The sequence below is a fragment of the Watersipora subatra genome, chromosome 10, assembly GCF_963576615.1.
Source record: "Watersipora subatra chromosome 10, tzWatSuba1.1, whole genome shotgun sequence".
Classification (NCBI taxonomy): Eukaryota; Metazoa; Bryozoa; class Gymnolaemata; order Cheilostomatida; family Watersiporidae; genus Watersipora; species Watersipora subatra.
The window spans coordinates 26,264,378-26,289,606 of record NC_088717.1 but is presented as its reverse complement, the minus strand read 5'-3'; the positions used below and the strand labels follow the sequence as shown (position 1 = coordinate 26,289,606).

The 25,229-nt window shown below is 34.7% G+C and overlaps 3 protein-coding genes across 3 annotated transcripts; 2 read left to right on the top strand and 1 right to left on the bottom strand.

Moving 5' to 3' along the window:
- Positions 1–9,675: 9,675 nt before the first annotated feature.
- Positions 9,676–10,429, top strand: LOC137406659 (uncharacterized). Its single transcript, XM_068093270.1, has 3 exons — positions 9,676–9,847; positions 9,970–10,041; positions 10,260–10,429. Exons 1-3 carry the CDS (start codon positions 9,726–9,728, stop codon positions 10,372–10,374), a joined length of 309 nt encoding a protein of 102 aa, XP_067949371.1. The 5' UTR covers positions 9,676–9,725; the 3' UTR covers positions 10,375–10,429.
- Positions 10,430–14,397: 3,968 nt separating this feature from the next.
- On the top strand, positions 14,398–15,692 carry LOC137406589 (uncharacterized). The gene is made up of 3 exons (XM_068093186.1): positions 14,398–14,568; positions 14,932–15,027; positions 15,362–15,692. Exons 1-3 carry the CDS (start codon positions 14,444–14,446, stop codon positions 15,483–15,485), a joined length of 345 nt encoding a protein of 114 aa, XP_067949287.1. The 5' UTR covers positions 14,398–14,443; the 3' UTR covers positions 15,486–15,692.
- Positions 15,693–21,129: 5,437 nt separating this feature from the next.
- On the bottom strand, positions 21,130–23,146 carry LOC137406539 (uncharacterized). The gene is made up of 3 exons (XM_068093135.1): positions 22,977–23,146; positions 22,551–22,646; positions 21,130–21,429 (listed from the first exon to the last, which is right to left on the bottom strand). Exons 1-3 carry the CDS (start codon positions 23,099–23,101, stop codon positions 21,306–21,308), a joined length of 345 nt encoding a protein of 114 aa, XP_067949236.1. The 5' UTR covers positions 23,102–23,146; the 3' UTR covers positions 21,130–21,305.
- Positions 23,147–25,229: the final 2,083 nt, after the last annotated feature.

The window sequence follows — 25,229 nt, the reverse complement described above, 5'->3', positions numbered from 1 at the left end:
GAATCAAACTCTTATGTTGTGAATGTGCCATCAGACCCACATGTTTCAACTCACAAATATGCATATGAATTTGATAAGAATAACTGATATGTCTCAGCATACCGAATAGATATCACAACGTCGCTTATTTAAACATTTGTCTAAAAATTAAACATTTTAAATCGAAGCCATAATAAATTATCATGTAGAAATATGATAACTATTTCATTCAGTTGGTTCTGGAAATAACATCTAAATTTAACAATTTTAAATAATAATAATATATATATTTTGAAACAAAGTATATACTTATATAAAACTAACGTAAAAGTAATATAAAGTATTAGATCAAATATAAAATATTTGACTGAAATATTTTATATTTAACTGCATTAAATTTTTTATGGTTAGCAAAAGTTCTTCGATTCTCACACATTCATCAAGTGAAGGTACGGCTACTAAAGGTACTCAAAGCTACTATTCATTACTAAAGGTACGGCTGCATGTAACGAATTCTTCGTCGGTTCTGAGTTCTGACCGAAATCACGAAAAACGCAGAATTAATCGGTCGAAATTAAAAGAATTATTTGAGCTGTGCATGCCCACCGAGTTCGTCGACGAAACGCTTTTAATTAACAGATTAAACAAATTATTAGCGAGCACGATTCTAGCAGCTTTAGCAATTAGTATAGTCCAAGACATATATCGCGACACACAATAAAAATACATAAGTATTTCAACATAGAACACACGATGTAACTGTTTAGGTCACGCTATTGTTGGTTAACGAGCACGACTCTAGCAAATTTTAAGATATATGTAGTCCGAGAACATAATGCGACACACAAGAAAAATATTACAGAAAGTTACCATAGTAAATACGATGCAACCGACTTGATTGCGCTAGAGATGTCAACATTTTCTGTAAAAAATAAACAATTTGTAGCTATAGCGTCCAAACAATAAATACATTCAATAACGCAATCTAAGCAGTTGCATCGTGTGTACTATGTTGAATTGCACTTATACTTTTATTGTGTGTCATTATACGTCTGTTGGACGTCATCATACGTCTCTCTAATTGCAAAAGCTGCTGGAATCGTGCTCGCTAGCACGATTCTAGCAGCGCAGAATAATTCTGTGTTTCAATCATTTCGTGATTTTGGTTAGAACCAACGGAAATTTTGTTACATGTAGCCGTACCTTAACTAACTTTTTATTTGTTCATAAATCACCACGGTCAACCGAGTTTGGTCAAGTTTTGGTTTGAAGCATCTGGCCCAGCATTTATAGACTGCCAAAAAGTTAAAGCAATGAAATGCCACGACATTGACAGCAAATCCGTTTCCAAGTCTGTGACTGACAGTGATTATTAAAGACAATCTCGGTCTATTTTCAGTACAAGAAATATAGCCCTAAAAACCTAACACGGCTGTCACCTTTCGCGGAGTAATCAGCAACGCTCCCAAACATCATTAATAAGTTGTGAAGGTCGCTGGTTGAGTCATGCTTTTGGTTAGCAGAAGTTCAAACTGAGCGAGTTTCAGATTTTTAACGCAACCCAGTGCCACCAGAATAGATATTTGTATTAAAATAACGAATGTGAAGAAAAAAGTTGATTTGGTTGCCAACTTGAAAAAGGTGACAGTGATTTTAAAAGTGACGACAATGATTTTAAAAGTGACAACAGTGATTTTAAAAGTGACTATTCTGACGACAACTTTGTGTGGTAGGACCCCCACCTCTTCTGTTGTGAATGCGCCATCAAACATAATATTAAACATAAAAACATGCAAATTAATTTGCTAGGAACAAGCGATATGCGACAACAACCAAATAGGTATCTCTGACAGTTCATTTAAAACTTTCTAAAACTTAAACATTTTAATTCCAAGCTGGAATAAGTTTTTGTGTATCTGATGACTGACTGCAACTGGTCGAGGCTAAGAGTTTTTTATGTTAGTTTAGACAAATATTCTATATTTGGTTCCTGATGGTCAACAAAAGCGATCTTTTAGTAAGAGATCCGGGGCATAACATACAGTGTTGTGTGTATCCAGTTTACTTTGGTTATCATGTTTTTTTATTTCACCAGTCATAAACAAGTATAAACAACTATAAATAAACAGAATGACAGCTGGTGCCATAAAACCTACAATTTTTCTATGAAATGGATGATGTAAAAATAGTACACAATAACAAATTTTGATCTCCAAAAAGTTTAGAGGCAAAACATTGAAATTCCCAATCTACACTCTGTACGCATTATATTGTTTAGTAAGAAGACATTCACATATATTTTGGAAACAGAAGCTTGGAATTCCCGATGCTCAGTGTGAAAGCAGAATATTGATTGATATCAATACATTCATAGAGCTACTGTATGTTGACTATGAAATGCCTTACACAACATTTGCTTCTTATGAAAACCTAGCGATAAAAATAGAGTTGCCAACAGCCTTGGAAGGATGGAGTATGAAAACTAGCCCTCCCACCTAGTCTTTTCACTTATGAACAACCAATCTAGAGTTTTGATAAAAATTCCTGTGAAACCATTACACGCCATCATGTTGACCTTTGCATACTATCACATTGCTGGTAGACATCGACTGCGATTTGACTTCTGTAAGCAAAGACAAATGAGTGAAGACTCATGAAATACCTGAAGACGGTTTTAAACATAACAATAAAAACTGACAGGCTGATTTTCTTTCTAACAATATCTTTTGACAACACATAATTAGCAAATTAATATTGACCTTGATATGAAATAAGTTGGTTTTCTGCGCATTGGTTCATATCAATCATAATTTTAATAAAATGAATAAATAACTATTAATAATATTTTACAACAAAAGATACTAACACACAGTACAATATTATGATAAACTCCAGCATAGCAGTCTTTAAACATTTAGTTGATTTATTATTTGATTCATAGTTGTACACATGGCTGTTAGCTGTTAGCTGGTAGCACACATGGCTGTTAGCTGGTAGCACACATGGCTGTTAGCTGGTAGCACACATGGCTGTTAGCTGGTAGCACACATAGCTGTTAACTGTTAGCTGGTAGCACACATTGCTGTTAGCTGTTAACTGGTAGCACACATGGCTGTTAGCTGTTAGCACACATAGCTGGTAGCTGGTAGCTGGTAGGACACATGGCTGTTAGCTGGTAGCACACAAGACTGTTAGCTGTTAACTGGTAGTACACATTGCTGTTAGCTGGTAGCACACATGACTGTTAGCTGGTAGCGCACATGGCTGTTAGCTGGTTGCTGGTAGCACACATGGCTGTTAGCTGGTAGCACACATGGCTGTTAGCTGGTAGCACACATTGCTGTTAGCTGGTTGCTGGTAGCACACATTGCTGTTAGCTGGTAGCGCACATGGCTGTTAGCTGGTAGCGCACATGCTTGTTAGCTGTTAGCTGGTAGCACACATGGCTGTTAGCTGGTAGCACGCATTGCTGTTAGCTGGTTGCTGGTAGCACACATGGCTGTTAGCTATTAGCTGGTAGCACACATGGCTGTTAGCTGGTAGCACACATTGCTGTTAGCTGGTTGCTGGTAGCACACATGGCTGTTAGCTGTTAGCTGGTAGCACACATGGCTGTTAGCTGGTAGCACACATGGCTGTTAGCTGGTAAGAAAATAAAAAAGGCTGTAATTAGTGACAAGGACTATCAGAGTGTCTTTGTGTGTTACTAAATTGTTTTATCTGTGTAAACTTTATTTTAGTAAATAGAGTTAATTGAAGTTACAAGACCAAAATACTTTCAGCAAATGTATGTCATATCTCTCTTTTTGCAGCACAGTGGGACAATGCAAGGTTTTTGACAGTTTATGGCAGCAACAGCAGCAATATGTTGTCTGCAGCACCACCTTAGAATTTGCTGTTTAAACTAATATTCCTCTGCTATTATCTGTAGATAGAGCCAGTGTTATAATACTGCAAAAAGGTTTTGGCTGTATTTTTAGTCAGCTCTGAAATCGTTTTATTGAACATAGGAATCATTGTGTCATTAAGAGGGTTTCAATTATAAAATATAAGTTTAGGCGAGTGTGTACAAAGGAATGCAAGAACTACAATAGAATAACTCTTGTTTTATGAAGCGTAGACAACTTGAGATTGTTTCCTGATCTGGATAATTCATTTAGTCAATGCATGACTAAGCGAGCCTAGTTTTTAACATGAAAACACTGCACGCTTTCCCTAGCCTAATGTTTGTTAACACAACAGATGGGCACTTGGGCATAGCCCTGTATGATCATTTAGCCATAGTGCATAGGCTGGATATTCCATTGCGTGACTATAGGTTATTTTAGCACTAAACACCCACATTGCTGGCTATAACTAATTGGACTTGATAGCTTTGTAATGGGAGCAGGATTGCATCATGCTTACTCATCTACATGTTCCAAACTCTAATGATAGCCACTGAGCAAAGTTTACATATCACATTCACCTAGTAACTGTCTCTTCTCTCTAGGATAAAAAATCCACTGCTTTCAGTTTACTAGTGAGTGATAAGGTAGTCACAGAAAAATAATCAAAAACTGAGTTCTTGCTAGTAAATTTACTAACACAATAATGTAGCAGCGTTGTTGTTAATATTTATATCTGTAACGGAAAATCTAGTCTTGAGCTTGTGGCTTCATACGCAGAAGGTAATGCAGTTGCCAACAAAACTGCTGGGTGAACAAAAAGGAAATCTATACTCCTTTTCTTAGAATCCCCCACTTTGGCATAGAACAAGACAGAAAAACTCGAGAAAGTTTTTTGTCACTCGATTCAATTCTAGACTTGAACTAATCTAGCTAATCTAGCTAATCCGTGATCAGTAACAATGACTGTTTGTTATTAAATGAAGCTGATACAGTCTTTGAGGTGATAAGATTATCACAGCTCAGCATATGCCAATCACTCTCAATATTGATTACACCATATCAGATGTAATCAATAAATCATAGCTAGTAGGAAAGCATGCTATCTCATGAAAACACTGCTTTTTCTACACAATCGAGATGTTGATAACAAATATAATTTACCGTCAAATTGTATTATTTTTAGTTAAAATACAAGTTGAAAAGTTTTACCTTTTTTATACTGAGCTAGACCTGTTCTTGGGTGCAGCTGCTTAAAAGATAATAAAATTTACCTTTTCCTCTATCTTTTGTTTTGGTATGATCAAAAATGCTCAGTTGTAGCCTTGCAAACATTTGCTTGTTATGTGCATGTTAGATCTAAAATATTACCAATATTATATGTAATTCATTGGGTCAAGATGGCCTATTGGTGGTGTCTTTGACTGTCAACCATGGAGTTAGTGGAGCAAGCTCTGCTTACTGCTGAACTGATAAAAAGCTCTCAGCGAGCTTTCAACCCTAACTTGTCGAGTCTTTCGGATCTAGACCATAACTTGCACACCACACTGACATTGTTGGCGTATTAAAGATCCACTTCTGTATCTCGCACATTGGACAAATGAAATGACTACCTGGCTCTGTCGGACTAGATGTGTTGCAAAATGGATTAATCTGGCAGCTCCAGAAGAAGCCCTTAATCAGTTATAGGACCACCCTACATAGCTTAAAGGACCACTCAACATAGCTTATAGGACCACCCTACATAGCTTATAGGACCACCTAACATAGCTTGTAAAAAACTAGTCTTGGTGGCACTAGAACATAAGAACACTAGCAAGCATTGTCGCTACATGACAAAAGCATACCATTACTTTTATTACATATAAATTATATTAATCTATGTTTATTATATATAGTTGTCATATATATATAATTATATATATATAGGTTATATATAATATTAAATTGTCAAACTTTGGCGTGTTATATCATTGTTTACTAGATTAGCAATTGGGTGTATTAATTAAAAGATACTCTTTCTGGCTTCATATCAATTCAGCCAACAAGTCAGGGCAATTATAATATGGATTTTCCTGCTTAAGATGGAATCCCTAGCAGCAAATGGAAACTAGAAGGAAGTCTTTTAGAATATTCTAGAAGCAATGCATTAGTGCTGACTCATATAAAGTTCTGTATAGTCTGGTTAATCAGTCAAATGTTTCCTGTAGTTATTTGGAGTTTGATGAAAGAGCTGCATATGATATATTTAGACATATTATGTATTGTTGTTGTATGTCCAACATAATTATTATAGGTGGCATCCATTACTACAACTTGCGGCAGCAGACTTGGCCTTATTCATAGCAGAAAGCACTTTTCTGTAAATTGTGTTTTTATTTAGAGCATGTTTTTGGCAAATCAGAGGCTTAACAAAGGGGAGCCAGATGACAGCGGCTTAACAAAAACTCTCCACTAATCTGTATATCTTACTAACACATGTAATATTGGGTCTGAGTATTGGTTGTTATAACACCTATACTTACAAGTAAATATTCCATGCTCTTATTTACATGTTAGCATGACTTGAGGTATTTGAAGCAAGATAGTTGGTATTTTCCATTACTAATGGAAATTCTGACTTAAGCTAGATTATATATAATGATCAGCAATGGTAACTTACCCTCACACTCCTTCTGAATTGTCTAGCATGAACTTCGATTATTGCAATGTAACTTACGGCAAAAATTCTATGTTTGTTGTTGAAAGAATTAGAAGTAACTTAAAAATAAATGTAGGTTATGAAACTCTACAATATGGATTATTTGAGCCATCAAAAAGGATTATTTAAGACTGCTGTGCGGATGAGTGAAGCCTTGCATCAGGGTTTCTATAGATATACTTTAATAAAAAGAACTCGCCCTGATCCTTGGAAAACATAAGGTAAGGTATCTCATGATTGTAACAAACAGAAATGTTTGTCGTGATTCTTTTTAGCAGCCTGAATCAGACTACTTTAACCCTTTCGCGGGCAGAGCGACGTTTTTGTCGCTTTGCGATACGGCTGCTAATGGGCAGTGCGACGTTTTTGTCGTTTCGGTAACTTATTTTATTATTGCAGCTTCTGGTTAGCTAAATGCCGTTTTTTGTTTACTTTTTTTACCAATAGCAAGCTACGATATAGTAGTTTCGGTTAGCCTCAAAAATTGACTTTAAGGTTGAAAATAAAACGATCGTTTTTAGCAGTGATGAATAAATAAACTTTAGAAAAAAATTAGAAAATTGTTCTAAATAATTTAACAACTTTTATTTTTCTTGCTTCGGTTTTAGCTTTTATTTACTGAATTTTTCGAGAGTTTGACTTTAGTTTACCGTCATGGCGACTTCTAAAAGAACCTCCCGAGGTTATTCTAATAAAGCAAGTACTAGTACCGAAATAACTAAGAGATTCAGAGCTGACAGTGACTTTTTAGATTTAGTAGCAAGAGATGACAGTGAATCAGGTTCGGATTGTGATTGAAATGACTTTACATCTGGAAGTTACAGTGATGAAAAGGCTAGTAGCAGTAATGATGAGAATGTGAGTAGGAGTGATGCCAGTGCCTGGAAGAATATAACCAACATAAACAGAGATAAATCTCCTACAATTCAGCAGTTTATAGCAGTGACAGGCTCAGTATTTACTCCAGTAGATGCTCAACCAGTAGAGTATTTTGAGAAGTTTTTTGAGCCTGTCAATCCAGGAAGTACATCTTTGGGGGAGCTCTTTGTTACACGGATAAGTACATGGTGCAAAGACTGCGATGTGGGCCTTTGTAAAGAGGAATGCTTTCGAAAATATCATTCGTAAATAGACAATTATTATGAAAAGCATATATTTTATGTTATACATTTTTATTTGTTTATAATATATATATATGCCTATGGACATATACATGTATACATATGCACCTTTAAACATAGATATATGCACATAATAACGCACAGAAAAAAGTATGAACCTTTAAAAAAAATTGAATTTTTGGAAAATTAATTCGCCTATGGGAGTCTGATTTAGTTTTGAAAATTCGCCCGCGAAAGGGTTAAACTTGTGTAGATATATTACAGCTTGTACACAAGTAAATAGAATGTATAAAGTATTTGGTTCCATATTGTATGAAGGCTGGACTCATTTGCTATACATTATACATCAGCCTTTTCTCTGTCAACATACGGATATAGGACCACTCAGAACACTGAAACTGTATTGATTTGATTATGATGTCAATGCCTTCATACACCTACAAAAATAAGCCCAAGCCAAGGCATGAACAACAAATGTCGATAGCACAAAAAATATCTAATATAGAGAATAAAGTTTTAAAACTATATACCATAACCATATCACCATGCCACATCCACATCTTCATCAACCCGTACAAAATTTATGATGAATTGGGGGCAAACTGGGAGTGCAACTAATAATCTTCCAAATGTGAGCCCACAAATGTATTTGTATTAATATGTCTATTTGTATCAATATGTTTATTTGTATCAATATGTCTATTTGTATCCATATGTCTATTAGTATCAATATGGCTATTTGTATTCATATGTCTATTTGTATCAATATGTCTATTTGTATCCATATGTCTATTAGTATCAATATGGCTATTTGTATTCATATGTCTATTTGTATCAATATGTCTATTTGTATCAATACGTCTATTTGTATCAATACGTCTATTTGTATCAATATGTCTATTTGTATCAATATGTCTATTTGTATCAATATCTCTATTTGTATTAATATGTCTATTTGTATCAATATGTCTATTTGTATCAATATGTCTATTTGTATCAATATGTCTATTGTTATCAATATGTCTATTTGTATCAATAATTCTCTGTATCAATCATCAAATTGTATGAACACAACTGTATGTCTTATCAAGGTTGATGATCTGTGTATATTTTCTAGATTAAAAATATAATAGTCAGCAACAATTGAAATTTGTAAGTTTTGATTTCTAAGAAGCACCTTTTCATCAGACATGAAGACTCCGATAAGAAAAAGAATGTATTTGTAATGTTAGGATTGATGGGTAACACCCGAAATCATCAGCGCTGGGTAGGGAAAGAAATCTGACATTTGAGGACATTATGTTTTTCTTTACACCCATAAAAGAGCGTAGTTGGCAAAATTCTCATAGTGTTTGAAAAACATCCTTTTTTATATAACATTATGATCTATTTTAGGCATTCCTGAGAACGATTTTGTAAAAGGTTTTTTGTTGCATATCTCTATCACAGTAATATATTTATTTTTATTCCTTACTGAGAATCCTTCAATAGGCATTGAGTAAATAAACAGATAATACGGGTTCAGAAACATACTTTAGCATGTTTAGTTGGTGAGTCAGTGTGTACATCTAAAATCTGATAAAAAAGATAAGACATTTTAAAAGCAAACAATGAGTTCTAGAGTATGTAATATAAAAACATTGATCAATATTTTGAAAATATTTATATATATTAAATTCCAGAATATCATAATTGGTACGTGTTGGCTTAAGAATTTCCTGTTTTTTTGTATAGCTACGTGTAATTGACCAGCCATGGGTTTCCATCATCATTTCCCAAACTGTTTGGAATTTCCGCCCTGGGAATACTTTGATTATAGACTAGTTGGAAGCTGCAAAGCATGAGTCATATATATTTGTTTCGTTAGCAAAACATTTCCATGATAAATTTCCAAGAGATTTGGAATAAAGATTTGGTAAACAAAAATTCCAGAGACTCGATATAAAAAGCAGCGTTTAGCTGAAACTCCATCATATTTGAAAGAAAAGAGAAGCAGCTGAACTTCCTAAGCCACTGAGAGTTTAAAACAACTTCATCATGTCGTACTCACCACCAGACTCGGATGATGAACCGACCCCTCCTCGGTACGGACAATATACATTTAAGACTGAAGTCGAACAGCATGATTATGTCACCAGCGGCACATGCCGCTTTAAAAGGTAATGTCTCATCATCATCCGTTGAACAGCTTGCACGTTTCTTGCTTTATGTGAAATTTTAAAGCTTTCTTGATTTCCTAATTGAGTGATTGGAAAGTTATAAAATACTTTTGTATTTGTAGAAAACAAATTGCCTGCAACATGTTTGAGTTCACAAGAAGTTGCAAATGCGGTAAAGAGGCTCAAGGAAAATTGTAAGTGTGAATTATTAATCAGTTCTGGTTTGTTCATACATGTATATGCATTTTAATTAGCGGGCAAAAAATTATTAAAATACTCATAAGCGCATGTACAATCTTTATTTTCTAGCCGTGTTCACAAAGAAATTCAATGTGAATCACTTTCTGTGACTAGCCTACTCGTATTCTGTCATGTGTAGAGAAAATAATAACAATGATGAATTGACTTGCAGCACTGTACGATCTCCTGAAACCCACTACAGCCGTGACTGCAGATGGAGGAAGATTAAAGATCAGAAAACCAACAGAGTCTACCTTGCTCGTCGATGCGTTTGTCAGCGACCTTGAACTCTAGAATTGTACAGTTCTGTAATGATTATCTGTTATATATAGTTTCATAATTTCTCCTATAAAAATATTATATTATTGGAAATTCAGCTCTGTTTATTTTACTTATTTTAGCATTGTCTGGAAAAACCAACAAGGGTAATTTCGATAGATAATTTATTCAAGTATACATGTCCACAGCAATTAGCAAACTTGAACAACTGTGTTGAGGGCGATATCCAGATTAAACCATGCGAAACCTTGTTTGAGATCATAACTTTAAGTAAATTGGATACTTTTTGAAAGTTGTAGTATGTGTCAGTAAATATTATACTTCAAAATTATAAACAGCAAATGTTTCTAAATGACCAACAATTTTTGTTGTGAAAGTGCCTTCAAACATGCATGTATCAACTTGCAAACATGCATATGATTTTGACAAAAACAAGTGATATTAAATGGGAATCTCTTGGCTGTTCATTTAAAACTTTGTCTAAAGTTAACATTTTAATCACAATCCATAATAAGTTACTATAAAAATGTGATGACCATCGTAATCGGTTAGCATGAGCAATTCTCTATTATAACCTGAACAAGTATTCTATACTTAGTTGCATTGAGTTTCTTATGGTTATCAAAAGTAATCTCTCAATATGTCATTCAGGGCATGATCTACGGTGTTTTGTATATCCAGTTTCTTTTGGTTATCATGCTTTCCTTTATTTCATCAGTCACAGACAAGTATAGACAACTATAAATAAATAAAATGATAGCTGATGCCATAAAACCTAAAATTGTTCTACAGTATGAATTGGATGATGTAATAGGAATTTGCAATGAAAGTTTTTGATTTCCAAGAACTTTGGAAACAGAAGCTTGGAATTCCCGATGCTCAGCAGATGGAAAGCAGAATATTTATTAATATCAATACATTCATAGAGTTATTTTATGTTGACTATGAAATGCCTTACACAACATTTGCTTCTTATGAAAACCTAGTGATGAAATTAGAGTTGCCAACAGCGTTGGAAGAATGGAGTATGAAAACTATCACTCTCATCTATTCTTTTCAACTATGAACAACCAATCTAGAGTTTTGATAAAATTCCTGTGAAACCATTACACGCCATCATGTTGACCTTTGCATACTATCATATTCCTGGTAGGCATTGACTGTGATTTGATTCCTGTATGGAAAAACAGATAATCAAATATCATGAGATATCTGAAGAGGGTTTTAAAACTCCGCATCTAACACTGTCAATCTAACTTTTTTGTGATAACATCTTTTGACAACAGATAGTTTGCAAAATAACTTTGCTTTGACATTAAATAGGCTTGCTTTTTAGCTCATATCAATTATAATTTCAATAAAATCAATAAATGTCTATTTATTTCATAAATTACATCTATTTTATAAATGAAATCTATTTTTGAGTGCAACATGATGATGTAAGGCTGTTGACACTTCATAGTGGCAGCACTAGTAATATGATGTCTGCAGCACCACCTTAGAATCTACTATCTAAACTAATATTCCTCTGTTATTATCTGTAGAGAGAGAGCAAGTGTTATAATACCAACAGAGGAACTATGGCTGTATTTTTAGTCAACTTTGAGATATTGGTTAGAAAACTAACACTGATTGCATCATTAAGAAGGTTTCAAACTTGAAAGACTAGTTTAGGCGGGCGAGTATAAAGGCATACAAGAACTACAATATAATAACTTTTGTTTTAGGTGAAGTGTACTTTGAATTCTTAAGATTGTTTCATGATCTGGATAATTCATTTAGTCAATGCATGAGCAAGCGAGGGTAGTTTCCAACATGGAAACACTGCCTGCTTTCCCTAGCCTAGTGTTTGTTAACACAACAGTGGGTCACCTGCGCATAGCCCTGTATGATCAATTTAGCCATAGTGCATAGGCTGGATATTCCATTGCGTGACTATAGGTTATTTTAGCACTAAATACCCACATTGCTGACTATAACTAATTGGACTTGATAGCTCTGTAATGGGAGTAGGAGTGCATCATGCTTACTCATCTACATGCTCCAAACTCTAATGATAACCACTGAGCAAAGTTTACATATCATATTCACCTAGTAACTGTCTCTTCTCTCTAGGATAAAACATTCATTGCTTTCAGTTTACTAGTAAATGATAAGGTAGTCACAGAAAAGTAATCAAAAACTGAGTTGAAAAAAAGATGGAATCTCTAGCAGCAAATGGAAACTAGAAGGAAGTATTTTATAATATTATAGAAGTGATACAGTTGTGCTGACTCACATAAAGTTCTGTATAGTCTGGTTATTCAGTCAAATGTTTCCTGTAGTGATTTGGAGTTTGATAATAGAGCTGTGTATGATATATTTAGAAATATTATGTATTGTTGGTGTATTTCCACAATACTTATTATAGGCAGCATACATTACTGCTACTAGAGGCAGCAGACTTGGTCTTAGTCATAGCAAAAGGCATTTTACTGTAAATTGTGTTTTTAATATGAGCATGTTATTTGGCAAACCAGAGACTTAAAACAACTGCATCAGATGATAGCGGTTTAAAAAACTCTGTACTAATCTGTATATAATACTAAGTCATGTAATATTCCAAAGCATGTCTCTGATAGGCCAATATGAAATATTTCTTCGTATAAAAGTTTGTGACTTTTATGTACTAAGCAACTGGATAGCAGTCAAACTCATATATCGCACCTCTGCATCGCTTCTAGAATATTCTAAAAGACTTCAATCTAGTTTCCATATGCTGCTAGGGATTCCATCTCAAGCAGGAAACTCCATGTTATCGTTGCCCTGGCTTGTTGGCTGACCTGATATGCCAGCCAGAGTTAGTATCTAGTAATCAATACACCCAATTGCTAATGTAGTAAACAATGATATGACGTGCCAAAGTTTGATAACCTTTGTTTATATATAATACATAAATGTATTATATATAATATTGATAATATTTTATATATAATATACACATAATAAGCAAGCAGTGCAAGGTTAAAACTGAACAGTTATGAATATACCAAAACAAAAGATAGAGGAAAAGGTGAATTTCATCATCTTTTAAGCAGCTACAACCACGAACAGGTCTAGATCAGTGTAGAAAATTAAAACTGTTTGAAACATATAAACATTAAAACATATACCACACTTACTGTCCTAAGCAAAAGTTTTGGCAAGGCCAGAACAAGGTCACATAACACACAAAGACAGCCAGCTCTTTACTTGCTGTCATGCAACAACAAATGATTACATAATGTTGTGTAAAGTGGTAATGAGGGCTGTGTATAGTGTTTTTTCAACTGATGCTCATTAGACAAAACCTATAGAAATAGGTATAATTATGCCTGCATACATGTGAAAAAATGTAAATATTTAAAAAAGGTATGGTGCTGTTAGTTGTGTGCACTTGTAGATAACTAGCACATGGTTAGTTATTCTCATCTTTACAGACTCATTAGCTGTCCAAGTATACAGATGGCTCCACCTTTGACTTCTCTAGTTTCTTGTGTCATATGTAGACTACTTATGATGTCACATTATGAAAACCATCTTGTCTCAGGCAGTGTGAATGAGTAACCATATACCACAGCTATGTTAAAGCTTTAGTATACCAGTGGAAGAGAAAGAGAGACTCTAAAAATGAAATTATTTCTGCAGCTGGATGGTTACGAGTGAAACTAAGTTAAGGTGTAGGGATGAGGCTAGGCATGCTATGCAGATGCATGATAAACCAGCTATTTAAAGGCGTGCATGTAAATGTTTAGTGATTATCACCGCATGCTTTAGGAAAACGGAAAACAAAATTCCCTGTGATCTCGGAAATTCCAAAAGTCATGCTGTTAGTGGCTCAGTACTTTTATCATGACTAATGATCATTCTGGGAAACCCTTTTTTGGAATTCCGCAAACAAGTTTCATTTTTCCCTTCCTGGAAACTTTCTGAAATCTTGGATATCCCTTAACTGTCGGTACTATAAAAAGGAAGCCTTCCATATGATGGCATCAAAACCTTTGATAGTTGCGAACTGCTTACACTCGCTCTTTATAACGCATAAGACGATCATTAGACATGGCGCATAGACCACTAGACAGTGATGATGAGATAGATCCAGGACAGACAGTTGGCTATCTGGCTGTTGAAGTGCAAGAGCATGCGCCTCCAAGATATCCGGGAAGAAAATGCCACTACAACAGGTAATTTTACATCGGAACTATTGTAATTGAGTTCTGTACTTGAGACATTAACAATATTGAATGTTGAATTGGTAATTTGAAAACAACTTAAAATAAATTGGCAATTAGTAGCAAATAAAAAAATATTTAACTTTGACAAAATTTCAAAACAGTTGTATCCTCTAAGCAAATAGCTACTGTTACTAGATATTTTTATAAGTTTTCAAGCCTGGTTTCGTCAACGAATGAAGCACCTGTTTTACTTGCTATGGAGACAGTTTTCATGCAATGCTCAAAAATACTGACGCAGAAAGCTACCAGTTGGTTCACAGCTGCTTAGATACATCTCTGTATTTCTTTGTAAATCTATGCTATATTTTTAAGGTCACACAAACCTCAGACGATACGACGAAGTGGATGCATGGGCTCAATGACTTTCGAAAAGTTTACCCTAACCCGAGAGTGTGTTTGTGGTAAATAGTAAGTACAAGTAAAACATTCTCACACCTACTTCTCTAAAAGGTTTATAGAGAGTTTTTCTTGTCATTATACGGTTGAACTTATGAAAAAACTGTTTATTATACTAGTTTAGAAACTTGTCAATCAAAAACATTTTATGGTCGTCTACACAAGAATACTATTTAGCAAGTCAACAATTACCCTAACAAAGTATATTGCTCTACTATAATTGTCTGAACCCGCTGTTCACATTTAAAATTAGTTGGCACTGAAATTGGCTAAAAATTGTTAGCAGATTATCGGCTACTGTACACAAAGGTTAAACACCATATTACTTATATTATATTTATTTTAGCTCCTCTGGTGACTGGGAGAGCCATTACAATAATCAGTGTAAATGGAAAAGAATCACTGACCAGGTTACGAAAAAGGTCTATCTGGTTCGAAAATGTATCTGTCGCAAACCCCCTGGTGCCTAAAGATGATACCAACCCTTGAATGGCTGTTACCTAACAGCATTGATTTTATATGTAGTGGTTATAATATCAGTCACTGAATTATGCAATACCTTGTTTGAGATCACTTATTTTAAGCAAAATGATTATTTTTTATAAATGATAGCTGATGTTATATTGTATCACATTGTTAGCAAATATAATAATTGAATATTGTATATAATAAATGTTTATAAAGGACTAATCTTTTCTGTTGTGAATGTGCCATCAGACCCACATGTTTCAACTTGCAAATATGCATATGAATTTGATGAGAACAACCGATATGTCTCAGCATACAAAATAGGTATCTCACCATTATTTATTAAAAACTTTGTCTAAAAATTAAACATTTCAAATCAAGCCATAGTAAATTAACATAAAGAAATACAATGACTATTTCACTTAGTTGACACTATAAAAATAATATATACATTTAATAACTTTAAATAATAGTATATATTTTGAAACAAAATATATACATATATAAAAATAACATAACAGTAATATAAAGTGTTAGATCAAATATAGAATATTTGAGCAAGTATTTTATATTAAAATTTTAATTAAATATTAAAATTAAATTTTTTATGGTTAGCAAAAATTCCTCGATTCACACACATTCCTCAATTGAAACCATTCCTTTACCTTTTACATCTTCTCTAATGTACAGTTTGTCAATATGTGCTTTTTAAGAGGTGGAGGAGTCACCATTGCTGAACGTTATATTTAGTCTATATTATATATAATATATATAATATATTATATATATAATATATATAATATATTACATATATATTATATATAATATATAGTATATTAATAATATATATAATATATTATACATATAATATATTATACATAATATAGATTATATATATAAATAATATTTGGATATTATATATCCAAATAACTACAGGAAACATTTGACTGATTAACCAGACTATACAGAACTTTATATGAGTCAGCACTATTGCATTGCTTCTAGAATATTCTAAAAGACTTCCGTCTAGTTTCCATTTGCTGGTAGGGATTCCACCTTAAGCAGGAAAATCCATGTTATCATTGCCCTGACTTGTTGGCTGAATTGATATGAAGCCAGCGAGAGTATTTTGTATTCAATACACCCAACTGCTAATCTAGTAAGCAATGATATGATATGCCAAAGTTGGACAATCTTTGTTTATATATATACATTAATAAATATATAACAATATATTAAACATAATGTTGTTTTTTGTCTTCTCTCATCATACAGATATTGCTTCACTCAAAGCAATAAAACTGTATTGCATTTCTGAGTGATGTTAATGATATGATACACCAAAGTCTGACAATCTTTGTTTATATATATAAATTAATAAACATATATTATTATATTATTTACAATTATTATTTATATTATACATTTAGTAATATTACATGAGAACACTACCAATGCTTGGTAGCCCTCTCATGTGCTAGTAGAGAAACACACCACCAAGACTAGCTTTTTATAAGCTTTTTTGGGTGGTTCTAATACATATCAGGTGCTTCTTCTGGAACTGTCAGATTAATGCGAAGGGATGCATTTTGTAACACGTCCAGTCTGGTAGAGCCAGGTAGTCATTTTACTTGTTCAATGTGCGAAGGACAGAGGAGGATCTTAAACATGCTCACATTGTCAGTGTGGTACATGAGGTCTCCAAGTTATGGTCTAGATCTGAAAGACCCAGTAACTAATGGTTGAAACGTGGTGAGAGCTTTTTGTCACTGTGGCATTAAGCAGGGCTTGAACCACCAACTCCATGGTTGATAGTCAAAGACACTACCACTAGGCCACCCTGACCACTTGAATTATATGTAATATTGGTTATATTTTTAGATCGAACATAATAAGCAAATGTTTGCAAGGTTAAAACTGAGCAGTTATGACACACCAGAACAAAAGATAGAGGAAAAGGTGAATTTTATCATCATTTGAGCAGCTACATCCAAAAACAAGTCTAGCTCAGTATAAAAAAACAAAACTGTTCAACTTGTATTTTAAAGTAAAATAATACAATTTGACTGTAAATGATAATTGCTAGTGACATCTCGATTGTATAAATAGAGCAGTGTTTTCATGCTTTTGCAAGCTGCTCTGTTAGCTACATGTATGTTTGACTGATTACACCTGATATGATGTAATCAGTATTGAGAGTGATTGGCATATGCTGAACTGTGTTAATATTATCACTTCAAAGACTGTATCTGCGACATTTAATAACAAACAGTCAAGGTTTCTGATCACGGATGAGCTAGATTAGTCTATGTCTAGGACTGAATCGAGTGACAAAAAATTTTCTCGAGTTCTTCTGTCCTATTGTATGCCAAAGTTGGTGATTCTAAGAAAAAGGCTATACATTTGCTCTTTGTTCACCCAGCAGTTTTGTTGACGACTGCATTACCTTCTGTGTATGAAGTCACAAGTGAAAGCTATATTTTCAGTAACTGATATAAATAGTAACAACAGCCTGTTACATTATTGAGTTAGTAAATCGACTAGCAAGAACTCAGTTTATGATTACTTTTCTGTGACTACCTTATTACTCACGCGTGAAATGAAAGCTATAACTGTAGATGTTTTATTCTAGAGAAAAGAGACAGTTAACAGGTGAATATAATCTGTAAACTTTGCTCAGCGGTTATCATTAGAGTTTATAGCATGTAGATGAGTAAGCATGATGCAATCCTACTCCTATTACAAAGCTATCAAGTCCTATTAGTTATAGCGAGCAATGTGAGTATTTAGTCACGCAACCTATAGTCACGCAATGGAATATCCATCTCATGCCCTCTGGCTAATTGATCATACAGGGCTATGCGCAGGTGACCCACTGTTGCGTTAACAAAGACTAGGCTAGGGAAAGCAGGCAGTGTTTTCATGTTGAAAGCTACTCTCCCTTAGTCATTCATTGACTAAATGAATTATCCAGATCATGAAACAATCTCAAGTATCCTTTGTTCGTGCTTCATAAAACAAGAGTTATTTTATTGTAGTTCTTGCATTCCTTATACGCCCTCGTCTAAACTCATATTTTTTATTTGAAACCCTCTTAATGACGCAATGATTCCTATGTTCAATAAAACGACTTCAGAGCTGACTAAAAATACAGCCATAGATCCTCTGCTAGTATTATAACACTTGCTCTCTCTCTACAGATAATAACAGAGGAACATTAGTTTAGATGGTAGATTTTAAGGTGGTGTTGCAAACAACATATTGCTGCTGTTACTGCCATAGTGTCAAAAACCTTGCATTGTCCCCGTGTGCTGCAAAAGAGAGATATGACACACATTTGCTGAAAGTATTTAGTCTAGTAACTTCAATCAACTCTACTTACTAAAATGAAGTTTATACAGATAAAATAATTTGGTAGCAATTTATTAAAACGGTTATAAGCAGTGCAGCTTTCTAAACATGGTCTAATACGTTTTGTGGGTGAAAATTAAAGTAGGTAATGAAGAGACACTTTAATAGTCTTTGTCTCTGTGCTACCAGCTAACAGCTAACAGCCATGTGTGCCACCAGCTACCAGCTAAGGGCTAACAGCCATGTGTGCCACCAGCTAACAGCCATGTGTGCCACCAGCTAACAGCTAACAGCCATGTGTGCTACCAGCTAACAGCTAACATGCATGTGCGCTACCAGCTAACAGCTAACAGCCATGTGTGCCACCAGCTAACAGCTAACAGCCATGTGTGCCACCAGCTAACAGCTAACAGCCATGTGTGCTACCAGCTACCAGCTAACAGCCATGTGTGCTACCAGCTAACAGCTAACAGCCATGTGTGCTACCAGTTAACAGCTAACAGCCATGTGTGCTTCCAGCTAACAGCCATGTTTGCTACCAGCTAACAGCTAACAGCCATGTGTGCCACCAGCTAACAGCTAACAGCCATGTGTGCCACCAGCTAACAGCTAACAGCCATGTGTGCTACCAGCTAACAGCTAACAGTCTTGTGTGCTACCAGCTAACAGCTAACAGCCACGTGTGCTACCAGCTAACAGCCATGTGTGCTACCACAGATAACAGCTAACAGTCTTGTGTGCTACCAGCTAACAGCTAACAGCCACGTGTGCTACCAGCTAACAGCCATGTGTGCTACCACAGATAACAGCTAACAGCCATGTGTGCTACCAGCTAACAGCTAACAGCCATGTGTGCTACCAGCTAACAGCCATGTGTGCTACCAGCTAACAGCTAACAGCCCTGTGTGCTAACAGCTAACGGTCTTGTGTGCTACCAGCTAACAGCTAACAGCCTCGTGTGCTACCAGCTAACAGCCATGTGTGCTACCAGCTAACAGCCATGTGTGCTACCACCTAACAGCTAACAGCCATGTGTGCTACCAGCTAACAGCCATGTGTACTAACAGCTAACAGCTAACAGTCATGTGTGCAACTATGAATCAAATAATAAATCAACAAAATTTTCAAAGGCTGCTATGCTGAACTATAATAATATTGTACCGTTTGTTAATATATTTTATTATAAAATTGATTTTATTAAATATATGATTGAAATGAACCAATGTGCAGAAAACAAACTTATTTCACCTCAAGGTCAAAATTAATTTGCTAATCATGTGTTGTCAAAGTATATTGTTTGAAAGACAATAACTCTGACAGTTTTTATTGTTGTTTTAAAACCGTCTTCAGATATCTCATGAGGTTTGACTCTTTTGTCTTTGCTTACAGAAGTCAACTCACAGTCAATGTTTATCAGCAATATGATAGTATGCAAAGGTCAACATGATGGAGTGTAAAGGTTTTACAGGAATTTTATGGAAACTCTAGAGTTGTTGTGCACGTACTATATATGCAAAGGTCAACGTGATGGCATGTAATGGTTTTACAGGAATTTTATCGAAACTTTAGATTGGTTGTTCATAGTTGAAAAGACTAGATGAGAGTGCTAGCTTTCATACTTCATCCTTCCAATGCTGTTGGAAACTGTAATTTCATCGCTAGGTTTTCATAAGAAGCAAATGTGGTGTAAGGTATTTCATAGTCAACATACAGTAGCTCTCTGAATGTATTGATATCAATCAATATTCTGCTTTCACACTGAGCATCGGAAATTCCAGGCTTTCGTTTCCAAAGATTTTGGAAATCAAAAATTTTTATTGCATAATATTATTACATCATCCAATTCATAGAACAATTTTAGGTTTTATGGCACCAGCTGTCATTTTGTTTATTTATAGTTGTCTATATTTGTATATGTATATAACTGGTGAAATAAAGGAAAGCATGATAACCAAAGTGAACTGGATATGCACAACACTGTATGTCATGCTCTGGATCACTTATTGAGAGATCATATTGCTGACCATCAGGAACTAAATATAGAATGTTTGTTCAGGTTAACATAAAGAACTTCTAGCCTTGACCAGTTGCAGTCAGTCATCAGATCCATGAAAACTTATTCCAGCTTGGAATTAAAATGCTAAAGTTTTATAAAGTTTCAAATGTACTGTCAGAGATGCCTATTTGGTTGTTATTATTGTTGAAGCATATCACTTGTTCTTATCAGATTCATATGCATATTTGCGAGTTGAAACATGTGTGTTCGAAGGCACATTCACAACAAGAGATGTTGTTCATAAGCATTTATTATATATAATATTCAATTATTATATTTGCTGACAGTGTGATTTTCAATTTACTTAAAGTTAGTAAATTAATCACGGTATTGCATGATTTAGTGACTGATATTATAACCGTTAAATATAGACTAATGTTTTTAGATAACAGTCACTCCATGGTTGATATCGTCTCTATACACCGGATGGTTTTTTACAGACGCACTTTCGAATCAGATAGACCTTTTTTGTAACCTGGTCAGTGATTCTTTTCCATTTACACTGATCACTGTAATGGTTCTCCCAGTCACTAGTTAGGCTAAAATAAACACAATCAAAATAATATGATAACCTTTGTGTAGAGTAGCCAATAACCTGCTAATAATTTCTACCTAATTTCTGTGCCAACTAATTTGAAATGTAAACAATGGGTTCAGACAATTATATTATAGCCTGTCTTGACAAACTGTTGTTTGTGCGGAGTTGTCCCTCATCGAGCAGAGTGAGCAAAACAACAGCTTGTCACTATACGCACGGCACCTGATGCGCCAGCTGCACTGAAAGGGAGTTGTTTTCTTCCGTCTATGCAGCTTGGCTGCGATGTTATGTAGGTCGCTCCATTGGTAATCATAACGCATTTAGCCCAAAAATTTATGTAGAAAAAATAAGATAAAAACGTTAACATTAACATATCTTCAAACTGCAACTGAGGTTGCAAAAAGTCATAGTGTAATGGTCTGTTCTGGCTAATGTTGAACTTCTGTAGCAGAGGCCATGGTAACTGAATTTCGGCATCCATATAACCTATCTATTTGTAACTAATTAACTGAAAACAATGAATGAGCCAGCAATGAAACTGAATTCACTTTAGAACAACTAAAACTGACTGATACAAAAATACAAATAAAACTGACTGAGCCCACAAATAACAACATGTTTAGTTGCTGCTGTTGCCTTCTTAAGTTTTACTAAAGTTTATCGCAAAGACTGGTCTCTGGTTGATTGTTTTTATCTTTTTTTTTCTGCATAAATTTTTGGGCTAAATTCGGTATGATTACCAATGGAGCGACCGACATAACATCACAGCCAAGCCGCATAGACGGAAGAGAACAACTCCTTTTCAGTGCAGCTGATGCATCAGGTGCAGTGCGTACATATTGTGACAAGCTGTTGTTTTGCTCGCTTCGCTTGACGGGGACAACTCCGTAAAAACAACAGCTTGTCATGACAGGCTAACAATAGTAGGGTGATATACCTTGTTATGTTAATGGCTTAATTTTTACATAAAATCTGTGTAAAAATTGTTTCCAATGGTTTTGATGAACAAGTTTCTACACTAGTATAATAAACAGTCTCTTCATAAATCCAATCATATAACGATAACAAAAGCTCATGTACAAACCTACTGAAAAAGTGTTACAATGTTTCACTTGTACTTACTATTTACCGCATATGCACTCTCGGGTCAAGGTGAACTCTTTGATCTTCCAAGAGCTCATGCACCCACTTTGTCGTATTGTCTTAAATTTGTGTGACCTAAAACAGCGGTTATTTATCTAAGCAGCTGTGAGCCAACTGGTATCTCTCTGTATCAGTTTATTAAGTATTAATATGAAGGCTGTCACCATGGCAAGTGAGGCAAGTGCTTTCTATTAGTTGACAAAAGCCTAATTTGAAAACTTATAAAAATATCTACCAATGGTACTTCCTTAGAAGATGCAACTGTTTTAAAATTTAATCAAAGTTACATTCCTTTTACACGCTACTGAACTATTTAGAGTTAGTTTCAAATTACCAATTCAGGGTTCAATATTTTTAATGTCCCAAGTACACAACTCAATTACAATAGTTTCGATGTAAAATTACCTGTTGTAGTGGCATTTTCTTCCCGGATATCTTGAAGGTGCATGCTCTTGCACTTCAACAGGTAGATTGCTAACTGTCTGTCCTGGGTCTATCTCATCATCACTGTCTAGTGGTCTATGCGCCATGTCTAATGTTTGTCTTATGCGTTATAAAGAGCGGGTGTGAGCAGTTCGAAACTATCAAAAGTTCTGATGCCATCATATGGATGGCTTCCTTTTTATAGTAGGCCTACAGTTAAATGAGATATCCAAAATTTCAGAAAGTTTCCAGGAAGGGAAAAATGAAACTTGTTTGCGGAATTCCAAAAAAGGGTTTCCCAGAATGATCATTAGTCATGATAAAAGTACTGATCCACTAACAGCATGACCTTTGGAATTTCCGATCACAGGAAATTTTGTTTTCCGTTTTCCTAAAGCATGCGGTGATAATCACTAAACATTTACATGCACGCCTTTAAATAGCTGGTTTATCATGCATCTGCATAGCATGCCTAGCCTCATCACTACACCTTAACTTAGTTTCACTCGTAACCATCCAGCTGCAGAAATAATTTCATTTTTAGAGTCTCTATTTCTCTTCCACTGGTATATTAAAGCCTTAACATAGCTGTGGTATATGGTTACTCATTCACACTGCTCAATACAAAATAGTTTTCATAATGTGACATCATAAGTAGTCTACATATGACACAAGAAACTAGAAAAGTCGAAGGTGGAGCCATCTGTATACTTGGACATCTAATGAGTCTGTAGAGATGAATATAACTAACCATGTGCTAGTTATCTACATGTGCACACAACTAACAGCACCATGCCCTACTTAAAATCTTTCAAGTTTTTTTTACAAATATGCAGGCTTAACGTCACCACTTTCAAGGTTTTTGTCCAAAGAGCATCAGTGGAAAAGACACTATGCACAGCCCTCATTACCACTTTACACAACAATATGCAATCATTTGTTGTTGCATGACAGTAAGTAAAGAGCTGGCTGTCTTTGTGTGTTCTGTGGCCTGGCCATGTCAAAACCTTTGCTTAAGACAGTAAGAGACCTGATATATCACTTTGTCAGCTATCTAGTTGCTTAGTATATAAAGGTCGAAAGCTTTTATATAAAAAATGTCTCAATTTTGCCTATGGCTATGCCTATGAGACATGCTTTGGAGAAGATGATCCCAAAGTGCTGGTATATTATTGCATCCTGTTATGTTATCTTTCACTCAGCTGGCAAAAACTGCTCCAAGTTAATACTTATGTGAGCTCTCAAATTGTATTCCGTTTGAAACTTTGATTTATTTTATAACCTTTATGCAAATCACTTATTTTTCAAAACTCATTATATCAACACAATTATGCAGCATCAGATGATGATACTATTGTAACAATGTTACATGTGTAGATTTAGAGACAAGATTTTATTTATTCTGAACAGATTTGGCCATGCTCTTGTAGAAGTTACTAGAAACAGATAAATTGGGCACAGTTAAAACTGATAACAACACATTTTTACATAATAATTAGACTGAATCCAGAGGCAAAAGTAAGACTGCTGTTAACCTTGGTCACATTTTTCACTTTCACTTTGGAAAACAAACACAGCGACGCACAAGGTAGACTTTATTAGACACTCTGTCTATGATCTTTTTCCACCTGCAGTCAGAGTTGTAGTGAGTTTCAGAATTATGACCTCCCCTGTAAATATATTAAATATTATAATTCTTTTGTGTAAGTCTAATAAATCATTTAGGCTTAATTAATTTAAGAATAGATATAACTGCAAATGTCAACATCAAAAAAATTTCTCATCTCTTTTTGTAAATCTTTACCCTTGCTACTAAACTAACACTTCTTGCTCAGAGAGCTTCTGTATCATGCAGTAATGTAACAATGGAAACCAAGGAAACTACAATTTATTCTTAAAGTGAACTAGACCACATCGATAGTCACACTTACAATTTGCCGCACAAGCAGATTCTTGTGAATAGGAAACCACCGACTATGAGGGTTCTACAAAAGGATTTACATAATTATCTATACAATAATTTGAAAACAAAAGTATTATTAATTTTCATAGCAATTATTATTAATTTCCTTACTTTTCAAAGGAACAGTTCCCATTGTGAACTTCCACTGCAGTCTGAAATGTGTATTGCCTTCCAAATGGATCATTTGGTTCATCATCCGAGTCTAGTGGTGAGTACGGCATGATGAAGTTGTTTGAAAACTCTCAGGTGCTTTAGAAGTTGAGCTGCTTCCA

Coding starts and splice junctions, on each gene's coding strand:
- LOC137406659 (XM_068093270.1), top strand. CDS start 9,726: ATGTCGTACTCACCACCAGACTCGGATGATGAACCGACCCCTCCTCGG. Junction 9,848..9,969: donor GGCACATGCCGCTTTAAAAG/GTAATGTCTCAT, acceptor TTGTATTTGTAG/AAAACAAATTGCCTGCAACA. Junction 10,042..10,259: donor AAAGAGGCTCAAGGAAAATT/GTAAGTGTGAAT, acceptor ATTGACTTGCAG/CACTGTACGATCTCCTGAAA.
- LOC137406589 (XM_068093186.1), top strand. CDS start 14,444: ATGGCGCATAGACCACTAGACAGTGATGATGAGATAGATCCAGGACAG. Junction 14,569..14,931: donor AGAAAATGCCACTACAACAG/GTAATTTTACAT, acceptor TATATTTTTAAG/GTCACACAAACCTCAGACGA. Junction 15,028..15,361: donor GAGTGTGTTTGTGGTAAATA/GTAAGTACAAGT, acceptor TATTTATTTTAG/CTCCTCTGGTGACTGGGAGA.
- LOC137406539 (XM_068093135.1), bottom strand. CDS start 23,101: ATGGCGCATAGACCACTAGACAGTGATGATGAGATAGACCCAGGACAG. Junction 22,647..22,976: donor AGAAAATGCCACTACAACAG/GTAATTTTACAT, acceptor CCGCTGTTTTAG/GTCACACAAATTTAAGACAA. Junction 21,430..22,550: donor GAGTGCATATGCGGTAAATA/GTAAGTACAAGT, acceptor TGTTTATTTTAG/CCTAACTAGTGACTGGGAGA.